The following is a 12732-nucleotide window of genomic DNA, read 5'->3' as shown; positions in this document are numbered from 1 at the left end:
TCTTCCCGGAACTCTAGCTTACCACAGGTTCCAGCTCCAGATCAATCACCGGGGGTTGGGCAAGGCCGGGGACGACGGCCGGGTCCACGGCCGTAACAGGGACAATGGAAATTGCAACCTCGCCGGGTCGAGGATCTGCCCCTGGCGTCTCCTTGTTGTGGGAGGGGTCCGGGCCCGGCACCTCTGATGTTTTCTTGGCAGCCTTTTTTGCCGTGACCCTGGCCGCCCTCGCGGCCCGGACTTCGAGAAGCTGCCTCATCTCGTCTACGGGATCAGACATGGCGGAGTCTCCTACAACAAACGCAAATGAAAAAGGATTAATACGATTAACGAGAAAATATAAGTCAAAACTAAGAGTGACCCGGGACGAACCCTTATCTAAGCCCCAGGCATGACTCAACTCATCTAACGCAAAAAAGTAGACTCGATCCCCCATGTCGTCCAGGTTCAAGAAATTCCCGTACTGAAGGAACCCGGACAAAAACATGAGAACTTCCGAGCCTACGGGAACGGGAGACGAAGGTCTCATCTTCCCGTCAGCCTCGAACGCGGGGCCTCGAAGTGCTAGCCTATCCCTAGCTAAGTCCCCAACTTGAGGAGCATAAGTTAATATCAAAGGTGAGTTACCTAGCCCTGATACGCTAGCCCCGGGGGTACCCGTGTTCAGCAGGGCCTCCTCGAAGAGGGCTTCCAGCTCCTCAGAAGTGGCCGCCTCCGACTAGGCCAAGTCCCTCTTCTGCTTGGCCGCATCTGCTCGTGCTGCAACCTCTACTTCCCTGATGTGCTCCAGAGCCAACTGCTCCCTTGTGGTGGGATTCTTCTCGCACTGAATTCCCCGAAGGCTTGGGACGTCGATAGTTTGGTGGGCCGCGAGCAGCCCGACCAGTCGGAGGTTGTCCGTATTGACGTAGCCTCCTACGTTCAGGTCTTCTACGCTCAGCCCGGAGTAAAACCTCCTCCGGTCCAAGATGAACTGGGTGAGAGGAGTCTGGGCAAAAGGTCCTGCCACCCGAAGTAACACAGTGAGAAACAAAAAAGGAAAAGAAAAAGAAAAACCGGCCAAGTAAGGGTCGGGGAAGCACTTACCCACTCGCTGGAAGGCCAACATCAGCGTGGGGTTCTTCCCCATGAGGAACCCAGACGTCATGAACCAGTAATGTCGAACATCCGGGGGATGCTTCCAGGCGCTTGTAGGAGCGAGGTAGTTACCCCGCGGCTTCAGCTTGTAGAAGTCGTCAAAGGTCTTGTCCTTGACATTGACCTGTGGTTACATCTTGTAGAAGTACAAGATTTCCGCGGGGGTCAGCTTCGCGATCTCCTTCGCGACGCAGAAGACATGCCATCCCGCAAGCAGTCGGTAGGCTTGGGGTGGAAGCTGGAAGGGTGCGATCCCCACGTATGTTAGGAACCGCACGAAGTAGTTGTGAAGCGGGAGTGTGGCTCCCGCACTGATGTGGCCAGCGCTCCAAGCCCCGAACCCGTTCACGGAAGTGTGCGCCCGCTCCTCTATCCTGGCCAGGCGGTTGTGAAAGAGTCCGGGAGTGGACTCTATGCCCAAGCGCTTCTCCAGGACGTACATCATCCGGTAGTTCCGGAACATATTCGGTATTGTGTCCATCTCCCATCTGTTGCCTTTGGGGGTCTGGGACCCGAGGAGGGCGAAGGGGGCCCTGGGAGCAAAGAAAAGAAACCAAGCAGTCAATACCAAAACCCAAGAAAGTCAGTTAAGGTACGGGGGGCCTCCTACGGACTGCTTGGAGTCCCCTCCGGGTCAAGTCCGAGTTCACCAGAGAACCACGAGACCCAGATCGGGAACGAAAAATGGGCTATTAAATAGGCTCCACCGCCTGTCCGGGAAGCATCCAGACCCGGAGCAACCCGGACTAGGAGGCCTTTCTAGCACTATTCCTAAGCGTAAACAAGTTCTAGCAGCCGAAACATATGAACAAAAAGACAGCCTACGTTCATGTATTTATTAAGGCGAAGGACTTACTGTGAATAGCTGGCCGTGAAAGGTGGTGGTTGTACGACGATAAGGACGGTAGAATCTCGTTCTTGAACTGGTAAAGGCGGTTCAGAAACTCGTCGACAGGACAGGCCCAGGGCGTGCGCTCAGGCAGAGGTGCAGATACTAGAACTGTTGGAAAAAGGCGACGGCGCAGAGTAAGCAGGCGGTGAAAGATGTCATCAGCGAGATCGGACATAAACAGATCCTCAGTTCTTAGAATGGCTCGAGAGTGTAAAAGTTTCAAATGAATGACTGAGGAGTATTTATAGAGACCCAAATCCTGGTCTCTGATCCAGCGGATAGGAAATCCCCCATCGGATGGTCCAAGATCGTGTGGGGGCATTAATGAGCACTCGAGTGCTGGATCCTCTCCATTTCAATCCAAGGTCCCAGGGGAGGGGAATTTCAAAGGTCGCCCCATCCTACGATCCACCTCAACGCAGAAGCATTAATGAAGGACCTCTATGCAGATGGGATGCTTCGGAATCCATGTTGACGCACTAGCCTATGCCTAGCGACCCTTGAGGTGGTTAGGTGACCTTTCGAGGTCAAGTGCCATCATTACAGCAGTCGCTGGGCGACACGTTTATCCCTCGTCACGAAATGGGACTTTATTAGTAAATGGACCCAGACATTGGTAAATGGTCTGGGCTCCGCGTGTGCCCAGCGCACACTGCCCCTTGCCACAGACCCATGATTCTAAGCAGGAACTGGGAAGGCAACCATGGAGTATCCGGGAGCAAGGCAAGCCTCCACCTCGCAGACCCAGGTGAAGGCTTGGGGGGTAAATGTTATCCCCATTTCCTGCCTTGGGCCCGGGACGGTGGTCCAGGCCCACTAACTGGGCTATTGGAGTTGGGCCCAGCCCAGGCGCACTTGTCAGGGAATGACTGGCATCGACGGCCCAAGTGTGGGTCCAGACCCGGACGGTGTCCAGGAAGGATGATCCAGGACGATCATCCGGGAGACGTACTGATGTTTGGGGTTACGGTCGAAATGTATGCAAACGGTCCCGGAGCCTGGTAAACGATCCGGGCCCTATGGAGACGATCTGGGCTTGCAGTACACGAAGAGGGATAGAGGTAAACGAACCCGGGTCAAGTCCTCAGGGTTGGCAGGATAAAGCATCCGTGACCCTGAATCCGCCCCATGACACGTGGGGGTTGTCCCCACTTTTCACCTGCGGAAAAGGCCACCTCGGGATTGCACGCCGCTGGTTCAGACCTGTGCTGCCACTACACTGACTAATTTTGTCCCCTGAATCTGCCTCGTAACTCAGAATGCCCAGACCAAAAGCCCCATTTTGTCTGGTGAAATATAGGCTTTGGGCTACCCCGGTGGGCTTTGATCATTCTTTGTCTTTTATATTTCTTTCCTTTGTATTGGGCTTCCGATAGAGAAGCAAGTGGTATTTATATCCTTGTTGGGCCCGGGTCAGCCCGGCCCAAGCCTAGTGCTCCTGCGAGCCTATAAATACGGGTGACAGAGCATTGGAGAAAGGACCTCTCTTTGGCTTGTATACAGTTACTCTGCTAAAACATAGAGAGAAACTCCATTGTTATAGACTTTCCAAGCTCTAACACAACTGTCTTGTGGACTAAGGCTCATTAACGCCCCAACCACATAAAAATCTTGTTTATATCTTAACAATTGGGCTTGTATGGAGGAGGCTGGGTCCAGTATGTCGTTCCCACTACAAAGGCCCCCTATCTTCCATACAAGGTCCAAAAGACAGGAATTTAAACCTTCGTTTTATTAATTGTTATTAATTGATTAGGCCCACTATAGTCATGCAAAACAAATGGGTCTTCACAAGTGGAATCACCCACAAGAAAAGAATTTAAACTTTACATTTTCTAATGGGCTCAAATAAAACATACCATTTTATGAATATTTTATTTGGCAAAATACTATATATCTAGCAAACATATGGGCCACTATATGCATCTAAGCCCAATTGCAAAAATACCACATATAGTGAACACAGACATGTTATAATTGGATGGGCCTAATCATGTTACTAAATGAGCAATTCTATGAATTTATGCAAAAATACCACAAAAATACCACAATTAATTATCTAGAATTTATCAAAAAAAATCAAATTAATTAAAATTTTACAAAAAATAAGTCAATTTAAATTAAATTCATCAACAATTAACAATAGTTAATTTAAATTTCATTTATCAACAATCAACTTGGTTTAGGTTAATTTGAAAAAAAAATATTAATTTAATTTAAATAGGATTTATCAACAATTAACCAAAGTTAATTTAAATCCCATTTATAAAAAAATATTTTATTAATTGGCTGGAAAAAATTGATATTTTTCAAAATTTAACCAATTTTAAATTTTAAAATCAATATCTTAACTATTTTCAAAAAATATCTCGTGTTGTTACAACTATTAGCTAATATTTTAATCATTTAAAAAAAATAAAATATAAATAATTATAACAACCCTAAAATATCTCAAAATAGTTAAACAAATTCAAATATCCATAAAAATATCTAACTAACAATATTCAAATTTAAAATAATTTAAATATTAAAAACTATAGAATAAAAAGATATTTATATTTTCAAATAAAGATTTAATAAAAAAATCAAGAATTTAAATGAAAATATCTTAAATATATGATATATTAATTCTAATATTTTAATATATTAAAATATTTAAAATTAAGTTGTTAGTCTATTTTTAAATTTGAATTTGAATCTTTGTAGAAAATATCTAATTATTTAAATCTCAACTAACAAAAATATCTTATTTTTAAAAAACAATTTTAAATGATAAAACAAAAAAGATATTTTTAGTTTTGATTATAAATAATAAATTTCAACAATTTTAATTTTCTTTAATTTTAAAAAAAAAATTGGATGAATAGTACCCGCGGTACTGTTCATCGCACGCGGGCGTGCGCATGGTGGGGCGCGCGGGCGTGCGCGCACGCGCATGGCAGCCAGGAAAAAAGAATTTGAGCAATTTTTCAAACCAAAATTATTTTATAATAAATTTTTACCATGTTTTACACAAAATAAAAGCATATTTAAATATTAATAGCATAGAAAACATAACAAAATAACCTAAAAATTGCTGAAATTCACATAAAATTAATATGCTTCATAAAAACATGAAAACCATCCAATTATTCAAACATATCAAATAATCCAATTTTAAACATGTTCATGCATGAAAATAAAAATTACCTAAGGCTCTGAGGCCAGTTGATTACGTCACTATAAATAAGATTAGCTATATGCTCGGGATTTAATAGAAGTTTATATTAAACAAATAATCATGAAAATAAAACATGTGAGCAAAGTGATTGACCAAGTCAAAAAATGATTTCTATTCTTTTATTGATAATAAAATGAGATTACAAAGAATTTGGGTTTTAATTAGGGCATAAAACCCCAACATGACCAAGGCGCATACCTCATGGTCGTGATCAAGCTCACTGAGGTACCTTTTCTGATCATGTCGGGATGGCCCTCCCAGATGCGGGCCTCCTGATATGGTGGCCATGTGGCCATCTACCCTTGGAGGAACGGTTATGGGAGGATGTGACATTCCGGGCCCAGGTGCTTGCACTATTGGGGCCCCCTAGGGGCCATTAACCAGCAGGAAGATATGGCAATCCAATTCCGGGCCTAGTTCAATTCTCAATGAAAGCACCAAAATGTTTACTGAGTTTTTCGGAAACTATATATGTATTAAGAAGTAAGAGATGAAAAGAAAGGATTTGAGATGAACACTTAGAGCTTTTACGTAGTTGGGGGCGTTAACAAGCCTTGGTCCACGAGTCAGTAGTATTAGGCGTTAGGGAGTTTTTTGACAATGGAGTTTTCTACAAGTTTTAGCAGAGTAATTGCTTACAAGAGAAAATTTGGGATCCCCGCTATAGTGCACAACTGGCCCTATTTATAGGCAGTCAAGCGCAATGGGCTTGGACCGGATTAATTCGAGCCTAATATGGATGTAATCACAGTTTGCTCGCTAATGGAGCCATAATACAAAGAATATTACATAATAAAATATAGCTAATCTGGCCCATTGGGCCGGCTCAAGCATGGCCAAGCCTTACAGCTGCCCATTGTATGTTAGCTCGGACTTGTCTACGTGGGCTTCTAAAAGGATCCTGGGGACAGAATCTGTCAGAGTAGTGACATTACTATTTCCTAGGAATAGTGTACGTTCCGTGCCTACCCTCTTATGCAAGTTAGTTGAGGAGACCAACTTCCAGATTTCTTGGAGACATGTCAGCATCAGGGAAGATCAGGCTTACCCTATCCGGACGTATGGTCTGGGTTCGTTTACTAATGTCCCAATTTACTTACCAGAGTCCTGGTTCGTTCACCAGGACTCGGGTTCATTTGCTAAGACGGACATTGTGACAATGTCTCCCCTGGATTCTTGATAAGGTCTATTTTCATCGACTAGTTAGTCTGCCACCTCAATTGGCATCCCGGAGGGTGTAGGTTAGTCGGGGCTGGGGAGATGAGTTAGGCCTGCATCTCAGTCCCGGTTCCTTTGTTACGCTAACGCCCATTAAACCTTATTGGGCTCAATGATGCTTGGGCTATCTGAGATTTCATCCTTCTCCGTTCACCATTATTGGGTTCAGGACGGGCTCGGGCCTCTTAAGAAGGCCCGCAGACCCATTATGTCATGCCACGTGCCACGAGTGGAAAACATGGATAACACAAACCAATCTTCATGATCCAATCCAATCCACAAAGTACGGATTAGATTATATTGAAAAATCTGAAATTCGCACTTGTGCATTAGATGCATTTTCACTTGTAAAAATAACCGATCCAATCGAATCCACATCTATTTATAAAATTATATATTTAAATAATTATAAATATATATTGTACACCCTGATTTTCCCACGGGCTGATTAGCGAGTTGAGCTGCGGCCTAATCATGATTATCTCGTGGACATCCCCAAAACCGGAGTTGCCGTCATAAGATCATACCTCCTTAGCTCGAGGTAACCTAAGGGTTCGCCTCTGATAACTTAAGGACAGAGTCCGGGCTCTGAAGGCCGAAGGTCGAGTTAAGTATCCAGCTCGTAGTACGAGCTAGAGTTGGAGGCTGTGGCCTTTTATAAAGTCAGCCACGCAAGGTAAACGTGCATATATCAGACATCACGTGTTTGATATATCCCTGACTTCTCGGACACACAGCAGGAACGTGTGTATTTAGACACCCATGACTGGGTTGGGCCGTGCGGCCCATTATCTCCTTACCTATTGATTTGACTATACTTATGTGTCAGGTTTAGGAATTAATCATGACTGTCACAGAATTGACATGATAGGTAGGAAGGTCACGGGATGACCTTCTTACCAACTCCCAGGTGCCTTCTCCTATAAATATGGAGACCTTGGGAGTTAATAGAGGTTGGATTCTTTATTGTAAAAAAAGTGCCTGTAATCAAATATCCAGTATATAGCAATAATACTGACTAGTGGAGTAGAATGATTTTAACCTTTGAACCACTCAAAAAACGTACTTTGAGTCACCATTTCATTTCCTAAGATCATATATCTGTTTCGGTTCAACACAAGCACTAATCCATTTATCTTCTTTTCTTAATTTCCTGTTGGCGAATAACCGCGTCAACATATATAATGTTAATATTTTAAATATTTAAAAATAAAAAATATTAATATTTGAAAAATTAATATATGATATTTTAAATAATTGTGTTTTTAAAAAGCTATGTGCTTGTTTTATATATACTAGATACAAGCAACGTGCAAAGCACGTTTGCTTAGTTTTATTTATAGAATTTGTTAATTATATTTATTAAATGTGTATCATTGTCATATAAATTTTAAATAAATAAAAAATATATAAACATATTAAATGAAAAATTAAACCAAAACACTATTTATGATTTTTTTTAAATATATATATAATATGATAATTTTTTTAAACATAAATAATATTTTTTTAATAAAAATTAAGATTATGTATTATATATTATTATTATAATGATATTTTATAATATTTAAATTTATATTGATATAAGTATTCAATATCTAGTTTTGCATTAAATATTATTATAATAATAATATTTGAATTCATATTAATATAATTAGTAAAAAAAAAAGATTATATACTATTATCATAATAATATTTTATCGCATTTAAATTTATATTAATATAATTATTAAATATTTAGCCTTGTATTATATATTATTATAACTTTTAAATTTGAATTTATATTAATATAATTATTATATATGTAGACTTATATTAAATATTATTATAATAATGATATTTTATAATATTTGAATTTATATTGATATAATTGATAAATATCTATCTTTAAATTAATTTTAAATGTATATTCTGTTAAAGTTAACAAAACAAAACGTTAAAATAAAAAAATTTCATTATCTACACTTTTTATATAGAAGATATATATATATATTTTGTTGTTAGAGATTGAAGCCTCAAGAAGCTTGATGTTATGTGCAATTGAAACTTTTTTATTTGTTATTGGATATTTAAATTTGAAAAGAATATTTTATTTTAATATTTACATGATTTATTGGTTATGAGAAAAAGTAAAAATGTATTTTAGTGAAAAAATTATTTAATAATTTAGTATTAAAAAAATTTGCACTCAAATAACCGATTAGATTGGATTTGAGTTCTTATGTAGATTAGATCTTATATATGAAATGTGCACTTAGTGTAGATCAGATAAATTATTAAGTAAAATAGTGCGAATTGAATTGGATTGGATGAACACTCCGGATAAAAGAAAGTTATCTTTAATCTCTATCCACATCAATTAATAATTAAGTTCGTTGAACATAACAAGTATATTATTTTATACTATCTGTAGAATTTGAATATATATTAATTTTTATTTATATATAATAAAAATCATATGTACGTTTTTACTGTTATTCTAGATAATTCCATGTATTATTCTATTAATGTTTTTGTAACTTAAATTCAAATAAATTTATATTTAAATGATTATTATATAATCTCCCAAATTATAAGTCTACCCCTATGCTCCACTATGTACTTGATTGGCCTAACATGTGGCTTTTGGAAGCTCATGTTGTATTAGTGATACTTTTTAATGCTTCAATTTTTGTTTCTTCGTGGTGTTTCTTTTACTATATTAAACATTGATTGACTAAATTTATGGAACAATTCTCTCTTTTGGTAATTAGAGCATTGATTTGGTCATCATAGAGGCCCATACCACCTTATATTTATTATTTATTGGTGTAATTTAATGAGACCTGATTCTAAATTAAACCAATAATAATATATCATATCAGGTGACACTATATTTAAATTATCTTTCGCTAGACAATAAATTTTTTGGACGATTTCTTCATTCAATCTTACTATGACTAAACAACTATTTTATTTTTTAAAAAAAAGCCTTTAAATGTAGTGATAAATCATCTTTGACAAGAATGCATACAAAATTGATTGTAATAAGTACATCCTTCATTCAAAGGCAAACGTAGAACAACTGATACAATAGTCTTTTTTTGGTTGCATAGAAGAGTTCCTAAAAGTGTAATAAACAAATGATGAACAGTAAAAATTGTGTAAGTAAAAATGTTAAAAAAATGAATTTATTTGTCACTTTATGTAAAATTTCAAAAAAAAAAAAAAGAAGCTAATATTCTTATTTTTAGACCAACAGCTTCTCTTGAAATTTCCTTATAAAAATGCTTGTTCAGAAATTCTGGAGAGAAACAAAACAATTGTGTGACTTTATTTTAGCAAAAAGAAAAAGAATGTAATAACAATCTCCTATTGGTTAAATGAAAGTAAAAATAAAAAAAACAAGTAAGAAGGAAAATACTACATTTGAAATAGCTCCAATATTTGTCATAATATGCTTCCGCAATCTACAGCTCAAGTTAAAAACTCAAGAATACACGTAATCAGCACATATTTCACATTATTCCCCAATATGTAAGAAAAAGAAATGAAACTGGCTATACCACAGAAGTTGACTCCAACAATGGATCAAGGTACTCTTTCAGCTTCACCTTTGTGATTGCGCCTTCTCTCCTACTTTCTGGTACTTCCTTTCCATTCTTGAATAAGATCAAAGCTGGCAATCCATACACTTTGTAATCTTCAATTAATTTTGGATTTGCGTCATGATCGATCTTTACAACTGTTAATCTGTCTTTGTATTCCTATACATGGTAAATAATTTTTACTCAAAAATTCTGTCATAAAAACTCCAATATCATTACTAGTTAAATTAAACTACTGAACAGAGTATATTTGTGGATCCACTTATCACCATTACTTATCTGATTCTTATGCAATGCTACAATTGCTCTAACATCTTTACTGGGCAGTGATCACACAACATCAATCCAATCTTACAATTTAAAAGCTCTGCTTCCAAAAGTTAGTTCTTCATTGATGACAAATTTGACCCTTATGGAGATCTCTCAGAATTGTCATAGCGGCACAATTCTACCCCAAAAAATACATTGCTACTTTTGAGAGGACGGGTTTGCTGGATGACCTACTTTTGGAACAAATGGATCCCAAACAATTGTAGAATACATTTGACATAAATCCCATTTATAGGGTCTTCAGAAAATAAAATTCTTTCCCACAAAAATAACAATTTAGATCAGAAATCAAATCAGGAATTCAGAATAAGTCTTCTTTGTAAATTGCACTAGGACAACAAATACTCTTTTTCAACAGTTCAATCAAAATGTATTCCAAAGCAGTATTTAAGTGCCTAGAATAGTGAAACACATTCCTTTTTCAATGAAATGAGAATCACATTTCGATCCCCTTCTTTGGTGTGATATTCCCTCAAACATTCTGGCAAAAAATTCAGAATTTGTTACCCCCAATTCATTCAATATGAGAAAGTAAATTAGGGATGGTTTGGAAATGGAAGGGAACCGATTCTAAAATTAGAAACTTGCAATCCAATGCATAATACAAATCAACAGGTCTCAAGTCTCAACGAAAGATTTCATTTCTCAAATGATATTGTTTCAATTTTGACACAACCTATAATTTTTTCCAATGCATGTGAAACAATCAAATGTCATATTTCTAGCTAACTTTCTGAAGCACTAACCTCCTCCTCAGTTGGTGTGACAACATTCCTTTTGACACTCTACCTTGTTATATCTTCTTTCGAGTTCTTCCACAAGAAAAGATCTTTTAGTTGTTGATGAGCAGCTTTCTCACAAAACTCTTAATTAGAACAGAATCATTACAATTCTCTCAATTCTCCATCACAATTCATCTTACTTATTCTCTTTAATATTTCCAACCTTCTTATCCATAATTTCAATCTCAAACTACAGCTCCAGTCTTCAGCCTAAATCAATCTTTCAAATAAATCTAAATCCTCTTTTTCACACACACACACAGACACACACACACACACATCTTATTCTTCAATTATCAACTTAACTACAAGTAGAGAATTCAAAGCTAAACAAGGGGATGAGCACAATTTTTTTTTAAAAAAAAAAAACCCAATTCCAAAATAATTAAAAAAAATACCATAAACACAATTCCAAAAGCTTAAAAGAGAAAGAACGGAACCTGAGCGACCCATTCAATAGCAGGGGAGATTAACCGGCAGGGACCACACCAATTAGCGACGAACTCGACCAAAACCGGGCGGTCAGACTTGAGAACCAACTCCGGAAATTGGGTCTGGTCAATCTCCTGAATCCCAGCGCCACAAGTGACAGAGAGCTTTTTCCGAAGCACTGGAGAAAAGCGAGAAGCGGAGGCCAGACGGGATGGGGAGAAGAAGAGGGAGAGGGTCTTCGAAGAGGAAGCGAAGGAAGAAAGATAAGGATGACAAGCTTGAGAAGATGAGCGAATTGGGAGAACAGGTGGTTTGGATAGTATGATGGAAGAGGTGGAGACGATTGTATGAGTATCCATTGCTCTTGGAGTTATCAGACTCTAAACTAAGCCAACTGTTTGCTTTTCTATTCGTGGGAAGTCAATGAAATGAATGAAGAATAAGGGGCTGATAGATAGTTAATTCAAAATATAATTTTAGATTTTCAAATCAAATGATTTGAAAATATTAAATTTAAAAATAAATTATAAATTTTGGAGATCTTGAATAGTGGGGTGTTTTTAAAATTTAAAATTCATAAAATAGAAAGAAAACAATAATTTGTTATTTTTTCTTTTGTTGAAGGATTTTAACTCAGTTTTTAAAAATAATTTTTTTATTTTCTGAAACAAGTGTGCCAATCAAATTTTCATTAGAATTTTTATTTTTTAAATTTTGAAAATGATAAAACTATTTTTTAATCCACTAATTCTTTTTAATTTTGTTTCTTTTTCTCAGGACAAAAAGTTTACTTTCTTTCTTTATTTTTTTTGCAAAAAAAGAAAATTTAATTGTATTTATTTTTCTTATAATGTGTTGTGTGTCTGATTGTGAATGTGAGATTAGAGTTCAATGGCTTTGGTGGACGCTTATCCGCCACAATAATTCGCACTATATTCTTCTTTCTAATTGGGAAAGGAAATTATTTATTTAAAAAAAAAAAAAAAATTTTGACACATTTTGCTACCGAACAATACACAAATAAGAGTACATAGTATTTGGGATATGCAACTTTATCTTAATGTTCTTTTTTTTTTTTAAGAAAAAAAACTATATATTTATATGGACAATTCTTCTATAGGAGTTTCATTTTAA

The 12732-nt window shown here is 37.2% G+C and overlaps 1 protein-coding gene across 1 annotated transcript; it reads right to left on the bottom strand.

Moving 5' to 3' along the window:
* Nucleotides 1–9853: 9853 nt before the first annotated feature.
* Nucleotides 9854–12035, bottom strand: LOC133818856 (thioredoxin X, chloroplastic). Its single transcript, XM_062251961.1, has 2 exons — nt 11607–12035; nt 9854–10213 (listed from the first exon to the last, which is right to left on the bottom strand). Exons 1-2 carry the CDS (start codon nt 11955–11957, stop codon nt 10007–10009), a joined length of 558 nt encoding a protein of 185 aa, XP_062107945.1. The 5' UTR covers nt 11958–12035; the 3' UTR covers nt 9854–10006.
* Nucleotides 12036–12732: the final 697 nt, after the last annotated feature.

Source organism: Humulus lupulus, chromosome 2 (assembly GCF_963169125.1).
Source record: "Humulus lupulus chromosome 2, drHumLupu1.1, whole genome shotgun sequence".
Lineage (NCBI taxonomy): Eukaryota > Viridiplantae > Streptophyta > Magnoliopsida > Rosales > Cannabaceae > Humulus > Humulus lupulus.
This window is presented reverse-complemented; position numbering and strand designations above follow the sequence as displayed.

What these genes read in the sequence shown, in the direction of transcription:
- LOC133818856 (XM_062251961.1), bottom strand. Translation starts at nt 11,957, where the DNA reads ATGGATACTCATACAATCGTCTCCACCTCTTCCATCATACTATCCAAA. An exon ending in CTATTGAATGGGTCGCTCAG is followed by an intron (nt 10,214 to 11,606) that starts GTTCCGTTCTTT and finishes TACCATGTATAG; the next exon opens with GAATACAAAGACAGATTAAC.